Source organism: Gavia stellata, chromosome 10 (assembly GCF_030936135.1).
Source record: "Gavia stellata isolate bGavSte3 chromosome 10, bGavSte3.hap2, whole genome shotgun sequence".
Taxonomy (NCBI): domain Eukaryota; kingdom Metazoa; phylum Chordata; class Aves; order Gaviiformes; family Gaviidae; genus Gavia; species Gavia stellata.
In genome coordinates this window covers 16040060-16058952 of record NC_082603.1, presented here as the reverse complement: position 1 = coordinate 16058952, position 18893 = coordinate 16040060, and the positions used below count along the sequence as shown (strand labels likewise).

Below are 18893 nucleotides of genomic sequence, written 5' to 3'. Positions count from 1 at the left end.
AAGTAACATAACATATTTAGTCAGAAGTTACCAGTGTTTTTAAGATTTTGTTTTCTGAGAGCTAACCAACAGGAATGCCATCTTCTCTGGCCTGGAGTTGGTCCATTATTCCATTTTTGGAAAGGCACGTTTGTCAGAAGCGAGCGTCATTCTAGGAAAGCACGCTTTTCAGAAAATAACTGTGTTCTGAAAAATGTGTGGAAAAGAGTTTCAGAATTACCAATATGTGCTGTTTGACAACATGGAATGCAACGGCGCCATTTAACTTGAAAATGTCTGTTTTGCAATCCAAGTTAATTGGAATGAAAAGGTCAAAACTAAAATATGTTGCAAAAGGATTGAAACAAAGATTTGATTCACCCAAATATATTTTTCTTTAAATGTGTTAATTCCACACATTTTTAGAATTTTGATTATCAGTTTAAACTGGAAAACTTTTCCATCCTTAAACCTCCCTGTGATAACTATTTCCTGACCTGTGGCCCCATGGAGAGAGAAGCCTATGCTGGAGCAGGTTTGCTGGCAGGACTGGTGACCCCATGGGGGACCCACGCTGGAGCAGTCTGTTCCTGAAGGACTGCACCCCTTGGAAAGGACACATGCAGGAGCAGTTCGTGAAGAACTGTAGCCTGTGGGAAGGACCCACACTGGAGATGTATATGGAGAACTGTCTCCCGTGGGAGGGACCCCACGCTGGAGCAGGGGAAGAGTATGAGGAGGAAGGAGGGGCAGAAACAACGTGTGATGAACTGACTGCAACCCCTATTCCCTGTCCTCCTGTGCCGCTCGTGGGGAGGAGGTAGAGAAAATCAGGAGTGAAGTTGAGCCCGGGAAGAAGGGAGGGGTGGGGGAAAGGTGTTTTTAACATTTGTTTTTATTTCTCACTATCCTGCTCTGATTTTGATTGATAATAAATTAAACTAATTTCCCCAAGTCGAGTCTGTTTGCCTGTGACAGTAATGGTGAGGGATCTCCCTGCCCTTATCTCGACCCACGAGCCTTTCCTTATATTTTCTCTCCCCTGTCCAGCTGAGGAGGGGAGTGATAGAGCGGCTTTGGTGGGCACCTAGCATCCAGCCAGGGTCAACCCACCACATGGATCCAGGGTAAAGCTTCAGCATTCTTAATCCCAGGACACTCTGAATCAGACACAGCAGGGACTTGAACCCAGATCTATTTTGATTAAATGAAGTTTGTCAATGAAAAACAGTTTTCTCAAAGAAGTTTTCAACAAACTAATGAGAACCATCTACTGAGGGACATCCTCCTGTGACCACAATTTTGAAAGCTGCAAACCTCTCAAAATCAAACAGAAAAGCAATTTTTCCATTTTGGAACCTCCGTTCAGTCCTGCAATGATTAACCCCTCATCCTTGTGAGTCTTTCCCTCTAGTACTCTCACATTTTATTTCAGCTAAAATTACTTTCATCCTTTATCAGCTTGCCTGTATGAATTTGTGCGACAGCTGCTGTGTCCACTGAAGAGTGAGATTCATGCGAATAAAATAGTTCTGACCTTCTGAGTCCTTCGCATCTGAGATAAAAACCCACTTCCACATTTCCTTGGGGATTGTTTTACCTATCTCTGTCCAAATAATAAATATCAGCAAGAAAAGCAGCGACATAAGTCAGATACCGAAGGAAGTTAAACCCTTTCTTAAACGTATTGCCTGCTTCAGAAAAATGGTTTCTCTGTTTCTTTCATTCAAATTGCATGGATAAAAGGACCTCTTGCCAGACAGATCAAGCTGTGTCAGGGGGCTTGTGTTGTAGCAGGAAAAAAACATCTAAAACGCATCAGGGCTCATATCTCCAGTTTGCACCCTTCTTCCTGGGCAGAAAAAAGATTTTTCTGCCACTGGGAAAACTGGCAGATCGGTCACCAAACTCCAGCTAGATCCGCCCTGAGCCCGAGCTGAGCTGCACGGCAGCGCACGCCTGTGCCAGCTTGGGCTCCAAGATCGTGCCTTCCCCGAGCACAGCCTCCTCCACTGGGTGCTCTCCCTTTCTTCCTTTCACTGCCAGCTACAGCCTCTGACTGAAAGATCAATGGAGCTGCCATGATACAAAAAGGAAAATTTCTAACGTGAGTATTTTCTTTATATGACCGATAACGTTTCCAAGAAAAACTTCTCTGACGGCAGAGCTTTGCAATCCTGTATGTTTTACGCTTTCCCTTTTTGGCAAACAAGTCCCCTGCAGTCACAATACGTGTAATTTAAAACAAAATACAGGAAATTCCCTAAGTAATTATTGGAGATGGCAGTAACAAAAAAAGAAATTCAGCATTTTCCACTGTGCTTATCTTTCCTTCTAGTTACATTTTCAGTATCCAACAAGGAGGTAGGTCCATTTTCAGATTCAATTTCCAGTCACCTCCACACTGGTACACAAGGGGAACTCTGCCCACAACAGATCTAGTGTCACGTCTGAAAGCAACCTGAGCTGAGTAAAACAACTTGCCCACAATTTCTTCAACACTTAGCTGAGCCTCTTTTGAAAAGAGTCATCTCCATGTTGCTTTTACTTTGTAAACTTTTAAACAAAACTCCCTTGATGTCAATTCATACCATCTGGTTTTATCTACAGGGAGGACAGCTCTGTGCTTGTTCATAGATAGCGGCAGCACGAATCCACATCAGTAGTGTGAATCCACTTTAAAAATAGGTGCAGCAATACTGGGTTTTGGAAAGAGAAGCAGTATTGTGGATCCTTGGGAGAGATGGAGAGAGCATGTTGCCAAAGCAGTTATTCTTCACATCTCCTCAACCCTTAAAGTCCCTATGTCACCAGACCCAGGGAAGCAGGGTAGACACCTCTTTCCCCAGAAGGGGAAAGAAGCAGATTCAGTGTCCTCAGGTATAAGAGCAGAGAACAAATCTTCTGCAGAGGCTGGGAGTGACTGGTATAGGACAGCACTGAGCTGACGCTCAAATGAGACCTAATTGTTATTAAATAATTATTACCAATCAGTGATAGTTAAACCTACTTTGCATGAGAATCCATTATAAGAATGACAAATAGCAGTTGTTATGGAATGAGCTTGAATTCATTCTTACAAATTTATGAAATAACAATCCTATCTATGCAGACCTCATTTACTAGCTGGTGAAATGAGCAGAAATAAAAGAAAGCTAATAGATAAATCCCCTAAGCAGCTCCAAATAAAATGTAAAACTACTGCAAAACTGCACAAAAGAAAAGGCATTATTAGCTTAGAGTTTAGTCCGTAACTTTACAATGTGCTGATTAGAATATTGCAACTTTTCATTAAAAGTGGCAAGATAATAAAAGTAAAAATCAATACTGAAAACCTGTTCTAACTTAATATTTTTTCCAACTATAACCAAAGAACTTTCTAGATTGTTTTTGTTTGCAAATTCTGATTTCCATTAAAAGGAATTCTCACAGAAAATTCTCACTATCAATTAGCAATTTCTATCCCAACTATCTGTAATGCGGCAAGTCTGGCAGTCCTCTAATGACTTTTTTTTATTACCAAAGAAAGACAGTTGAGAACAGGTTGAGTTTCTGTAATTAGCACTGAGCTAAGAAAAAAGCAGAAAATAATGAAATGTTTACCAGAAACGATCACTTGAGTATCTCTGTCCCAACCCTTCTCTCTCTTTCACATTCGTTTTTCTTTTGATTTTGTGTCAATGTGTTCAAACAGCCCTTTGTTCCCTCTTTTGTTTCTGCATGTACTGTAAATTTCAGCTCTGCAGAGAAGGGCCACTCCATTCAGTGCTGTGTCCATTGAAGACTTTTTTAAGTGCAGGGCTCTGTGAGCAGTGGAGCTAATGATACCTGGCTTCCAGCAGCTCTGTGTCTCCTGGTTGGGTACTCTGACGTCTAATAAGGTGTGACTGCCAATTAAAGCCTTTCCTGTGGCTGACACAGTCCTAACAGTGCTGTCCCATGTGGATTCTCAGAGGTCTAATAAAGGTGAGCTCACAGCGCGCTCACTTTTACAGCGAAGGAATGCAGGTACGCTCTCTCCTCTGCCTGACTTTTTTGTTTTCTCAAAACTTGCTATAGCAAAATACTTTCTATCTTTCAGCAAATTTCAGTGAAAATGGCTACAAAGCTCAAATGTGACTGAGGATACTCAAAGGGACATACAAACACATATTGATTTTCTTCAGGAATATGGGCTAAAACCTGCTATTTCTACATGAGACCTCATTTGTCTCAATTAAAGGACTTACATCTGAAAAGTGGTTTTACCTTAAGTGGGTTTTTTTCCTTTAAAATTGTTGGTGGATGTAAAGAGCCATCCCTTGAATCTCATCTTGTACCATTTTGGTGGCCTGCCATGGTGTCTGGCAATCTATTCTTCGCTCATCAATTTAATTGGTGAGAGAAGAATTAGCTCCAACATCTTAATTTCTCTGTATCATGGACAGCTTTGTACAGAAAGGTTTTGTTCTTCTACCCCCTGAGCCACAGCCTGCATCAGAAACCTCAGTGTCCAGCTGGTGCCAAAGCGTGCCCCTTCTGGGGCTTATTGGCCCATGGAGCACTCTCTGATAGGCACAAAGCAAAGCCTTCAGCCTCTGTTTCCCCCATGTGCTGGTGTGAGGATATCTGGGCTGGGGGCAGAGGAAGGTTGGGCTGTGGGGAGTCCAGGCAGGAGAAGCCCAGCCTTGCTCTGCCACACTGATGGCACTCTGCGGTTGTTTAAGACTTGCAGCCACTCACCCGACTTCATTCTCCTTGCACAGAGCTGAGACTAGACACAAGGAAAGACTAAGCGCTTTCTCTGCATTCAAAATCACTGCTATTCATTGTAAGACAAAAGAAATTTTTTCCAAGTGTCATCGGTATAAACTTAACCTGGAACTGTAAAACACAGGGCCTGCTCCATCACTGCCCTGCTCTGTCACTCCCATGATGTCAATCTCTGTCAGTTTTTCACTCTCCATACCATTAAATGGCATAAACAATAAGTCCTGGATAAGAATTTTTTGGCCTCATCTAGTCCTCGCTTAACTCAAGTATCAGTGTCTTCACTGACTTGAACAGACACTGAGAAGGGCTTAAAAGGACACTAATTAAGTGTGTGGAGAATGAGCTCTTTACTTTGCAGTTCTGTAGGTGTAAAAAAACATAGAGAAATTGCAACAGGGACCTTAGTGAAAATTATTAAAAAAAATGGGGGAAAATATGATAAATTATTACAGCATACATTTGCTTCATGGGGTTTTGTGGAGTTTTTTTTCAGATGGGGTTGGAGGAAATGGAAGCATCTAAACATTAAGGTGTGACATAATGTTTATGAAATGGCATTTTTTTTTTCCCTGTCATTTCAGTGATTATATTTTTAGAGCTTTGCTTTTATTTTCTGATACCCAGGGCATTTTATACCATGTAGAAGGGTTCCTCACAGGGTTTCACATTTGCACAAATACAATAACAATGCTCTCTCATAGTTCAAGTCCCACTATTTTGTGATGGAAAAGCTCGTTTATTCACACACAAAGGGCCATCCTGCTGTTATGAAAATCCCTCAGCTAAATGCTTCAGTAAAAAGCCTGCTGAAGAAAAAATAATAATCAAACTGTCCTGAATCCCTTGAGATGCTGGCTCCAAAGAGGTACCAACAAGAATGCTGCTTGAAAATGGTACAGAAAACATAAGTAGTCTCATAAAAACAACCGCGTTCTGTGTTGGAGGGAGATTTTATCTTGCAGAGGCAAAAAACATATTGTTTTCCTATCATGGGCTGTAATACTTCAAGAATGGTTTTGTTCTTCCTCAGATACCTGTGGTCTCATACACAACTGGCGTGGGGCAAGAGAGAAGGGCACGGGGCAGATCCAGTATCATGGTGACTCTGCCTCTGAGGTGGGGTATATTCCCACCTTATTCCCTTGCCTGAGAGATGAGAAGGGTCATGGTGCAAGGTCTGGAGGCAGCAGGTGTGCATGGGCTGAATATGACACGGTGAGGACAAGAGCACACTGCCTGTAGGAACAGGACTGCAAGGTACTTACTACATCTCGTCCAGGGCAAGTGGGAGACGGAGATGGATGAAGGTGGGTCTGAAGCAGTGCTCAGGGCAAAGCTACAGGCTGCCCTGCTGGGAAGCAGCATTATATTGATGGATTTTAAATCGTTGCTATGTAGAGAGCCTTACAGACATCCATGCTGGAGTAACAGGGGACATGTGTGACCTCCATACTTCGTAAGAAAAGAAATTTGTTTGAAAAGGAACCCATGTTCTTTACACATTAATGGCCAATATTCAAGATTAACACAAGTATTCCATACCGGAATATAATGTTAAGAGACTCTACCATGAAACAAGGATACTTCAGAAAGTACCTCTTTGTTCTACCGGTTTTTTGGTTACATCTGCTAGAAATAATGACTACAGAATCTCTTTCAACAAAAGGTCATTTATGTCAATGGACAGAACACAGAGTATCAGATCACCTGCTGTAATTACAAATTAATGCTCTACTGCTAATGCATTAACTACACAATATTGATCTACAATTGAATCATACAGGCTACTGTGAAGTGATTTTTACTTTAATATTTTTACGCTTTTATTGCTTTTTCCCTAATGCATTTTCTCTTTTCACTGGAATTTTCTATAATTGTCTCCATTTTTAATTTCCCACAGCGAGATGACTTTGAAAAATGTATGTGTCTCAAAGCCTTGCAAAAATATAACAAACCATCAGTGAGACATGGTAAATCACACACATGTTGCAAAAGATGCAAAAAAATCCTATATACATCTTATTTTGATAAATTGGGGCTTTAAAAAAAGCTTACTTAAAAAAAAATACTTCAGCCTCACTGGAAGCCTATAGTAATGAACTGTACCTCAGAAAGGTGCAGAGACATTTCTGGAGCTTTTGGTATGCAATGAGTGCAGGATTATCTCAATAAATAAAGTTGTTATTTTTTTTAATTTCATGCCTGTACTGAAAAGGAATTGGTGGATTTGGATATGTTACAAAAAAGTATAGTGCTACGGAATCAGCTGAAGAATGATTGAAATATTTCAGCATTTTCAATGACAAATTAAAAAATAAGCGGGGTCTTTTTGCAACTGTTTCTGAAGTCCATAAAGTGGAAGAATTCTCTGTTAAATTGCTGTATAAAATTTTAATCCCAGCTACTACTGACTAAAATGATCCATTTTGTTTTCTATACCTGCTGCAGAACTTTCTTACACATGAGCTTTTTGCCAGTGATGACATGAAGATGTTGCCCTCCATCTTTTAAAGGAGGGGAAAGAACACACTCTGAATACTGAAACTCTCTCCCCAGATCATTCCCTGGTATACCTGCCTAATACCGCTTGAGGTGGTTATAGCATATATCAAAATACGGCTTACTACCTGATGCCTGACTTGCATTCCTGTGTATGATGATTTCATAAATGGAAAATAAATCTCCACGTTTTAAAAATAAAAGCAATTGGAAAAAATAATGGAGAACTGATTGTAGGTGAAATAGCTGCAGAGGAAAACCTGATCTTGCTTTTAATGGAGGTACATTTGTTATTCATAAACTGCTTCTCTAAGAGATATGCCACATTTCAATTAAATCAACTCACACAAAGCCTTAGTATTATCTTAGCCCATGAACGTCACCCTTTCATGGCAGAGAAGACACAGGACCCCTGTCTAGGCAAAATGAAAGGAAGCCCAATGGCCACCTAAGTGCTGCTCTCCCAGGTTCTCTAGCTGGGCTCCGTGGATAGATCAATATACAACCTGTGCTGCTTAGTGGTATCAGACCACATTTAATGCTGGATGAACTGACATTCCCTACCCTTTTAAAATACTGCTAACGAGGAAACATCCACATGGTATTCTGTGTAACAGGGCGGTGATAGCAGTGGCAGTACCCACTCCCAGGTTTTGAGACCACTGCTCAGTCGGCACAGCTGAGCACAGAGCTCACTCCAGCACTGCCAAAGCCTGGGCTGCTTGCTTTCTGCCTCTGGATCAGTCATAAGGTGTCCTCGTGGCTTTGGAAACGTGAAGTAAGATCACAAAATGTGCAGTATTGTGTCAGTCCAAGTGTCTATTCAGCACCATCTCCAACAGTGTCCAAAGCAGATACTTAAGATAAGACTATGGGACGCATATATAATTCCCCCAGCACAGTCCCAGCTTCTACCTACTTAACTCAGGGACTTACTGTGTAGTGAATCTTAATATACTGAATCATTCAGTAGATCGCTTTATTTGATGCTATCTCCAAATTTTGTACTTGCTCTGTATTTTGGTACTGAGAAAGCAGAAGTGAACTGTCAAAGCTGTCACGATAAGCAACAGAGGTTTTGACTGTTGAAGAAGGAACAACTTGGGCATTTGATACCAAGGACATGAGAGAGAGAGGTTGGGATTCAGGGAAAAGCTGGCTGGCTATTCGTATGACCTTGTTAAGAAGGAAAACAATGGCAATGATTCTCATAATCCTAATTAGGTTCCAAAGATGACCTATGAAGATGAGGCTGTCTTCTGTCTATCACAATGTATCTTGCCTGAGCAGCAAACAAAAGTTTCAGTCTAGTCCTGGTCAAGTGTATTTCTTGTAAAACTGTCTATAGAGATTACTTGTTTCCCTCTCCCTTCCATTTGCCTTCCCCAAGACGAGGGAAAGACTTATGGCCTGTACTCACAATCTTGCATGAAGTTTACTAAAGGCTTATTTTTAAATAAACGTAATTGAACTAGTTCAGACCCTTACCTACACAGCAGCTTTAGAATCCATTTATCTCAGATTAGTTTAAATGGCTTCCCTACTTTAGTGAAACAGAAATAAGCCACTCAAACTGAGGATAGGTTTGATCCAGAGGACTTTAAAATCAGTTCTAGAGATGATTTAAGTTAAACTGGTGAAGCCTAAGGACAAGAAAAGAGTTTTTTCACCATCTATGGGAAAAAGCTGTTGAAAAGAGAAATTGTTCTGTAAAGGGCAGAAGACCAGTATAGGTCCAAGTCATTTCTGGAAGCCAGTTTCAGAGAAATTGATTATTACTAAAAACAAAACACTAACTAATGTTTTGTAAATCCAATATTCTTTCTCTTGAGCACTGACTGGGATATCTGCATTAAATTCTATTTCAGAATTTCCCATTACCATTGGGGCAAACCAATAAAAAAGAAAATAAATAATAAAAAATAAACAGCTACACAGTCTATATAAAGGAAAAGTGCATAAATGACATTTAAAAACTTCATTTTTAGTCACCCAGAAACAGATACAGCAGATGTAAAACAGAAAATCATTCCACTCTGTGTAGTTCAGATCACGTAACATTGTTACAGACAAAGCCATCAAAACTGCAGCGCTACTAGCAATAACAAATGAAATGCATCTATAGCACCAGAAATATTCCCTTGCCAATCCTACTTTTTTGTAGACAAATGCTGCTCTGTAATTTGTACCATTACTTAGTATTTATATGGAAGTAGCTCTCAGACCATTGCGTAAGAAAGGTAGATCTTTTTGTCTGTCCATGGGAAAAGAAGAGTTTGAAGCACTCTAATACAAACTAAAAAAAATAGGAAATGGTATTAATAAATCCAAAGAAGATAGTAAGTCTATAAAAAAGCAGTAGCCTTCTACTTGAGCTCCCAGAGATGCTAACTTTGATGTGCATTAAAAAAACAAACCAAACCATTGAGTTGGCCTATTTTTTTTTTCTGAAACACAGCAAACAAATGACTAATCTCAGCAATAACCATAGCTGTGCAGAAAGGATGGTCATCCCATGGAGAGACACAAAGCTGATATCCACAGGATTCACAGCTGCTGTCGTCTATGATGGGAACTACAGATAAAGGGGATGAGTATCTACCAGAATGTAACAATATATAATAATATAACATAACCACCACCTGCTCCTTATCAGCCCTTCTAACATATGTGCTGCAACGGTGCCCTGACATGCCTTAGTAGTGCAGGTAAGGGGCTGATTTCCAGCCAATTTCCTGGTGCCCATAATAACAGGCCACCAAGGCTTCCTTCCATGACAGTGACTAACTAACCATGCCAGTCTGTCCAGGACCTCAAAACAACCCATCAGGCAACGTAAGCAGCCTCAACTACTGCACGCAGTCCGACACCTCACTCCAATGCAATGGGCTGCAATGCCAGCACCATATGTAGGAGGTACAGCTCCGCACCTCCTGTTCCAATAAGCATGCTTAAGGGACACAGATGCCTGGATAAACAACAGTTACTTTGAACTGATTCCCAGTGGCACCAAAGTAGTGCTCTTTGAAATCCCTCTCCCCTTGAAAAGGCTTTTTGCAGAAGACAAAAACTGAGAATAAAGGCAGATTAGAGAGCTCAAGCTTAACTCTGTGTCAACCTCATTTGTACGACAAGGGAGAGATGTTTAAATCCTATAGGTCAGAGAAAAAAAGTGATAACATACTCATGGCTAGCCTCTTCCCACATTGGTATTGTGACACCCAATGTCTTCTTTTGACGACTCCTCCTCCTCCTCCATCTGAAACGAATGTCTCTTAGCAAGAAGCATGAAGCTAAAAACATGAAAATTCCTTTCAATGGTATAAAACCCCCGCTATCCTAATGTTTGAAAGGAAGATACGTTATGGTTTTAATTACAGTTATTTTAATTTTAATGTTTTAAAGAAAGTAAAGGTACCTGTAAAACAGAAGCCCCGCTGTGCAGAAACTGGAGCCCACTTTCAGCTGAATCGATACCTCCAGTTGCTAAGATGGGAAATCCTGGGAGAGCACGGGCTATGGCAGACACTGCGCGGAGGGCGATGGGCCTAATAGCATTTCCTGCAGAAAACCAGAACATTCTGTTAGCAACATCAGAACACACCCTCATGTAATTTGCACATCCCTCATGGTAGGAACATCAGGAGCTAACATCTAATTCTGAGATGCAGAGGTTATATTCATTTATAAATTGACACCAAGTGGGTTTCAAGTGGTATCAATACCTGTAAAGTGTTACAAATTTGGCTGAAGTAAAGAAAATCACAGAAACTTTTGGATAAACATAGCAAAGCTGTCTTGAACATTTTAGCTGATGCTCAAAACAAAGACTAACCATGTCTGAGACAGAAAGCAATACTTCACCATACAGTACACTGTAGACAAAGAGATCTATGTTTCTACATAAAGAATCAGGTTGATTTTTTGAACATAAGTGTTGCCCAAGTAAGAGGGAACATCTCATTTATTTATGTCTGACTAAAAATTGTTTAAAAGCACCATTTCACTGCACTTGACATTTCATATATTATTTAATATGTTTCCCCATTGGATGTTTGTAGATTTGGATAATCCTTTAAGTAAGCCCCCTTTAACTATTAACACGATAGTCAGAAGCTCAAAAGAATAAAGTCTATTCACTTATGGTTGTATTTCCAAGGCTGGAGCTTGCATTTGCAAATGGTATATAGAGGTTGAGTCAAACAACTCCCTGCTACATTTAGAGGAATTATGATTAAAGCCTCAGTACACTGTGTCTGCCACGCATCTGCTCAGGCTACATCCTGTTGATGGTATGCAAGTATTTAACATATGCATACAGATGCTGCTCATTAAATGATGGATAGCATAGACAGCTGACACTTTCCGTTATTTATTTTTCAGGCTAGTTGGGTTTTCTCTACATAGCTCCCGTATTCTTAAAATTTCTGCTTAATTTAGAGAACCTTTAGGATAATTTTATGTTATCATTGGTCAACAATACAGTAGTCTAAGGGAGGGACACATGGCTCCCAGAGAAATTGGCTGGCTGTTAACACAAGGAAGTGCTAGTACTTTTTTTTTTTTTTTACTATATTAGGTAACTTGGGGAATACCATGACATGAAGTACTTCTGAACATGCTCCATGGGTATTTTTATAACCTTTAAAGCTTCGACCTTCTGCAAGAGCAAATAACCAAATGGGAAGAAAGAAATAAAACCAATGCAATGAACAAAGCAAGAGGAAGAAGAAACCACAATCTGGGACCACAAGTGTAGGAAAAAAGCCTGTGCAGAAACAGTAGCCACTGCATTGCCACACCTCTGCTTAGATGCCTGACCAACACCCTCATGTCCTTCAGACAAAACAACTTCTTCAACCCTAACAAACTGTGTTGCCATTCTTTCTCTACCCTTTCTGAGACAGAAGTACTGCAGTCTTCTGGCTGGATTTTTAATCTAAGAAAGTGTTTAGTAAAGGATAAATTGCTTTTTTCAAGGAGCCCTGTCTCACTGAGCCCAGCATCTACCCTCCTTCCAGTGTCCCCATCAGTGCTTCCTTTCAGGCAGAGACCTACTGTCGGCTCAGGATTCTGCTCTCTAGAAAGAGATGCTGCCTTGCTTATGCATCAGCTAAGACCTCCCCAGTCTAGCTGGAAGGGTCAATGAGGAGAATGATCCCACAGAAGTTCAGGTCACAAAACCTGTCATGTTTTGCTTTAAATAGGACAGCTGCACTGTCATTTTGTCAATGAGCTGTTTTTTCAAGGTAATTTTCCATTACAGAAAACTGAAATTTGGTTTGTCTTAACCATTAAAAGTACTCTGTTTTCAGCTCACATTGCTGTTTGCAACATACCACTGCCCCTCACTGTAACCCTGAGAGACAACACTGAATTCACAGGAGACCTTGGCCCATCCGTATTAAACACATTCACACCTAAAAGCTCAGCTAAGCAGTGTCCATTGACACCTGCTCTGGATTCAGCACAAAATTATCTTCTTGGACAATGACAACTTCTGCTGCCTCAGGATGCACACCTTCTCATTATATACTTAATACAACACCTCTTCCTTCTTCAATAGCTCATCTCTGCACCTGAGTGAAAACCAGAAGACTCACTACCTGATCAGACAGACTCTTCCATCAGGTCACACTGGATGTTCTTCCATGCCCATGTTAGGGATCAGGAGTGCTCACAGGCTTTACACAGATACTTCTTGCTAGTTTAACAGAGACTACATAGAGATATAATATTTTCAGCATATAAACTTTCATTTGCATAAATGGACAGTCTAATCCAAGATGCACTATCAGTGTGTTTTGGTGAAAACTAGAGCCTGGTTAACAAAAATCAGAAATCTCACCAAAACTGCCTTGAAAAAATCTAAGATCACACCAGAACAGATCACAGAAAGGAACTGGAGCTGAAAAGGAACTTTCCACTGGACGCTAATGACTATTTGCCATCATTTGAGCTAGATCAATTGTAACGCTTTTGAAAGGAACAGAATGATTCTCTGAAAGAAGATGACTGCTAGTGTCCAAAGAACAAATATTACGACAGAATTGATAGTCCAGTACTAGAGAAAAAATTGAGACAAAAAAAAAAAGGAACCATGCTGTTTGCTCTCATGGATTTATTTACAAAGCCTTTCAGAGGGCATACATGCCAAGACATACACTACACAGCCAAAGCCATTGAAAATAATCTCATTGAAAAACACTACTTCATTAAATTCTTCAAATATTCAGTGTTTGAAATTGAGGCTACAGGTAGGCATCAGACTTGCTATATTGCTTTCAGGCACTGACACAGCTGCTCCAGAATCTCACTGTGATGAGGTAGTTATTTTTTAGAAAGGTGAAAGAATACAGATGCTGGTAACTCAGAAATCATGTGGCTAGAGGGAAATTTCTTACCAATCTGCATGAGTTAAAAACTGACATCTGCCTTGAGGCATGAAGGTTTATATTCTTTTAACCCCAGTGTAACTCTGAGAGTTTGCATTCAATCAGTTTTTAAGCCTTATAGACCCTTGACCTTAATAGTATCTTGTAGCAAAGAGTTCCACAAGAAAATATTTCCAGAATATAATTGTTCCTTTCTTCAGTGTGATTAAATTAGCCACCTTCTCACTTAAATGACTGTCTCTGTACAATGGTCAGTAGAGGAAAAAGAGCAAATGACAGTTTATTTAAGGTTTCAGCACAATAGGTAATCAGAAAGGCCTTCATTCAGCCCAAAGAAATCAAGCATATGATTTGATGAAGCCTAGCAGAGATGGCAATGAGACTTAGAATTTATTATGGAACATAGGTACTTTTTAGTACTAGCTGCACTTGATATTCATAATATGAGTTATTACTTACATTTGGTGATTAGTAAATTAGTGATAAATCGGTACAATCGCAAAAGCATTCCATTAATCTATAATTCACCTAAATGAATTTAAAAACATTTCAGGAGTGCTTCTGATGAGAGTAAATAAATGGCTCTAATAACAATCAGAGGGCTGAATGAGGTGTCACTATTCATCCCAGCGTTTTTTTGTTTAGTCTACAGAATATGGAACAAGCACATCAGAAGGTGCAGTCATTCTCCCGTGCATTCCTTGATCAACAGTTCAGAAGCTTCCCCTTCTGTAATAAAAGCTGCCGGTCTGGAATGCAACGTGATTTACTTGTGGTAGAGATCCTACTGCCTAATGAAATGGTGAAACAACCTTCCAGATTAAAGCCAAATAAAAAAAAAGAAAGAATACAAACAATAGTGATGCTAAGCTATTAAAAAAAAGGCAACTAATAATAATAATAAAAAAGCAAATGAGCATTGAATTTGACCTATTCTCTCTATTTTCTTGCATTGTCATACGAGTAGCACAGGAAGGTAATAAATTCCATTATAGAGATTTGTGGAGAAGGCATTTTTAAAAGGTTGAAGTAAAGGAAATTTAATGCCAAATTTTGAACAAGCTGTAAGTAGTAGTGGGAATTTGCAGAATGTTGTCTGATAAATCCAATGGTATTTAAGAAGCTGAGGTCCAAATCCAGCATGCATTTGAAAGGCAGCTCACATGCTAAAAAATAAGCATCTACCACATACTTTGACATGTTGGGACCTGTAATTCCACTAGTTAAGTACTCAGAGCTGGGGAAACTGCTGATATGGTACTCTCTTGACAGTAGCATTACAGCTACTACCAGATGCTAGATGTGGCTATCATTTACCTTGCTCTAAAATAATGAGATTTAATAAACAAAGTCCATTTATCCAGACCTCAAGCAGGGGAGTGAAAATGAAAGACAGACAGAAAAATACCTGGTGGAGATGACATGCTACTCTATGTTGAAAACTACTCTTTCAAGTCTCTTATTAATTATGGAACAAATGCTTGCTATTATATAAAGATTTAAACAATGAAATAATTTTATAATGCAAAAGTTCCTGACCTTTTTCTTGCGTTAAAACAAAGAGTTTGGGCTTTCTTTTTTTTCTGTTTTTGTTTTTTTTTTTTTTTTTTTAAATAAAAAGTCAGATTTTTTGTGACTATCAGGGACTGCAGTCAAGGAAATCCAACAGGCAAAATACAACACAAAGGAGAAGCAGAACATACGTCAATCAAATGCCTCTCCCTGATCAGCGCAGGTAGGCAGAGCCGCCCTTGTCCTCTGAGGATAGCAGACTGATGACAAACTGATGAGAGCTATTATACCTACTTATTTGATTGTTTATTTTTCCTTAGGAAGTAAAAAACCCTTTACCAATGCCAGAAGACACATGTTTTATTACGACTTCATAAGTCCTTGGAGTCCCCAGAGGACTCGAACCTGTCAAGCACCAAAAATGTTCACTAGATTGAGGCTTGAGAGCCAAACTTAATGCCTTCTTCAAGAAGAAGCCTGGCGTTAAGCTTCAAGCAACCCAGTGTCTGTGGAAGTTCCTAGCAGAAACAATTCAGATCTTCTTGATCCCAGTGATCCACCAATAGGGGAAAACCAGCGGTCTTAGAAGTCTTGAATACTGGGCTACATTCTCACTTGCAATATATTGCACCAACATGGCAGTTTAAAGTCTTTAACACATATTTGCAGCGGCTCTGAACGGACCTTTAGGTAAAGATGGTCCAAGGGCCATTAAAAAACAGCCAACAGAACTGAGGTGAATCAATTCAGACTGATAATACTGAGCCTGAATCTTGAAACAGTCTGAATGGTCTTTATCGAACTCTCTATCAACAAAAGAAACAGATTTAAAAGGAAAGCAAACTCTCATACCTTTCGTTAGTAGATGACTTAAAAAGCAAACTTTTGTATCTATGGCTACTAGATGGAATAAAAATGAATTTGGGTCATAATTCTCCCCATTCTGTGCATTGTAAAGTAAAATTAATTTTTAATTTGCTTTATATTATATTACACTGCAGTTCTTTACAATTTTAATATCAGATTTAAACCACAAAGCCTAAATATTACAAAGAAAAATTAGCTGACACATTATTTTTGATAAATAAATTACTGATAAAGTCTGTGCTGCTAAAAAAATAAAACCCCAAAATCTAAGCAACATCACCCTCCCTCTGTAAATACATTCTTGGAAGACAGCTGACATTGTTATCTCCCTTACTGTTAAAATTAATAAAGCTAATGACAAAAGAAGCCAATGACAGCAAATACCAGACTTGGGTGAGAAAGCATTACAGAAGGGAATTGGTCTGGGAAAGTCCAGGCACTGTAGATGATCAATCCAATGTTGCAGGAAGTAACTAGACAAGAAAGTTTGGGGATTAGGAAAAAAAAATAGAAACCATAATTGTTTGTTAAGACATTTTCTGCATAACATGTATGTTGCCTAGTACTGGTGATCAAAATACTTTTATATATATATCATCTGCATTTGCAAACAGTCCAGGGAAACGTGCAGGTTATACACAATTCATTTGCACTGCATTCCTTCTGATTGCAATTATTCTATTTGTTCTTTCCCTCTCCCACCTGTAGGTGGCCACCATAAGCTACACTTATCAAATAACTCATTAGCAGGGTTTTCAATACTGTCATATCCAGATAATTAGCAATTTATTTAAATAACCAATTTCTGTGGAAATAATTGCCATGGAATGCCCTGAACCTACTTTTTATAAACTATAATAAAAGTGTTAAGATAATCCCTGACATTTGCAAATGCCATTAGTTCACCTTTCCTTTTGATAGTGCTATGGCATTATGTTTAAACAATTACCCGATAACGCGGCAGTTTAATGAAACAATGTAGCAGGCACATCCTTCAGAATGGCCAAAGAATGCATTTATATGCAGAAGAAACCCCAATGAATAGACATGTTTAGAGAGAAAGACGATCCACAGCTGTTATGAGGTCCCCCAAATGGGACACACACTATTCAGTGCACTAAAAAAATATAGGAAGTGCCCAAAGAGCAAGTTCAAGATGGACCTTGCCACAGCTTTAATAGTGCACAGCCCAACACTTCTCACTCAGCTCAGGATCCAGAGAGGGCTCTCTTCACTGCTCCCTATCTATTTCACAGCCTGGTCAGTCCTGCAGTCCATTACTACTCACACATTAATAGCCATTTGCCAAAATCACTAATAATAACATACTATTTACTCAGGTACTGGCTATTTCCAACCAAAACTTTTAATTATGTATTTACCAAATGGAGCATTCGAGGGAATATTCATTTTATGGGATGTTTCTGCGACAGTTAGCCTGCATCTTCAAAGCAATGGCTACCTAATGCTTCATTTTATCGATAATTTGTGAAGGGTGATGCGCCAACGCTACCAAACCACTGGCAAAGGTTCTGCTGACTACAGTGAAGTCACAACTTTACCCCAAGACTTCAGAATAAAATTAATGATTCTGCAGATTTGAAACCATTTCTTTCACTCTGCCATCACTGTGTCTTGAAACCACGTCGACTGAGTGCATTCTACTAATTTTTGTTAGCATATCATGACTATCTATGGCATTTATGGCCTGATAAACTGATGGTGTGTTAATATTTTCTATATTAATTATTTCCCCCTTCCTTTTTATTTCAAAGCTCACTTCTCATTTGATTCTATTTGGAATACCTACGGGTTTGAGTCTAATCTATGTCTGGAAAAAAGAAGTAATCATTTTGCGTCATGCTTCCTTGGAAAAAAAATTGTACCCAGTTACAAAAAAAAAGGTGGAACTTTCATAAGCACAGAGAAAAATCAGTGTCCTTTTTAAGATTTATTTTTACCATTTTTTAATTTCTACTAATGATTATTTATGCTCTTTCAGCTGAAAGTTCATAAAAATCACCAGAGTTCTCATTTAATAAATGTTTAGCAGTCATCAGAGACTTCTCTCAATTAAAAAGGTTAGAATCAGAGAAAGAGAAGAGGGGAAAAAGTAAATTTTCTTATCTGTAAATATTATTTATTCAGGAAGACCTGGGGGAATTTTCACTCATATTGAACTTCAGTAGGAAAAATCAAGAGGACAGATACAAATTGTTTTGCGATTGCTGCAAAGAGCCAGTTAAACATTTTCTAACAAGGCCATTGTCTCGCTGAAAACTACAGATCCACTAAAAATCGATACTTCTGGTGATCTGCATGAAACCTAGCAAAGCATTTTCTATTGCGATTTAGCACGTGTTCATTATTTAATTTCATTCACGCTTTCCACTTCGGTTTGACTTGAAGCTAGAAACTGACTCACACCGGGCTTTACAAGTTTTTTGGTTGGGTCGGTATGTCCTTTCTTTTTCCTGAGTGCTTTGCTATTGCTCCCCGTCATGACTTAGAGCCTGAGTCACCTGGTTTGGTGTGGCAGAGCTGAGCACAGTGTGCTGCTGAAGGAGGTCTGGCACCTTTTGCACTGCAGTCCTCCACCGGGCCAGCACAAAACTTGCCTTTTACTGAGAGAGTGGCAGTGCTAGTAAAATAAAACAAATAATGACACAACAGTAATGATAAAATAATAAAAGTAGTGCTAATAACTGAGGTATGCTCCCAACATAACACAAGGAAAAAAGAGATGTGAATTAGGACAGCATAGAAGCCAAAGGGACAGCCCACCTGAGAAATACTGCCCACAGTTGCCAGACAAGACCGTTGCAGACGTCACAGAGGGACAAATGAGTTCCTGCCAAGTTCTGTGGGGCAATCCTTCCCCCCGAAAGA

At 39.4% G+C, this 18893-nt stretch overlaps 1 protein-coding gene across 1 annotated transcript in view; it reads right to left on the bottom strand.

The window, feature by feature from the left end:
- Positions 1-18893, bottom strand: part of DPYD (dihydropyrimidine dehydrogenase) — a 367872-nt gene that overhangs the window by 57732 nt on the left and 291247 nt on the right. Inside the window, exon 19 of the mRNA XM_059822172.1 lies at positions 10649-10791. Coding sequence (XP_059678155.1) covers positions 10649-10791 — 143 coding nt within the window. The remainder of the gene's footprint in view (positions 1-10648; positions 10792-18893) is intronic.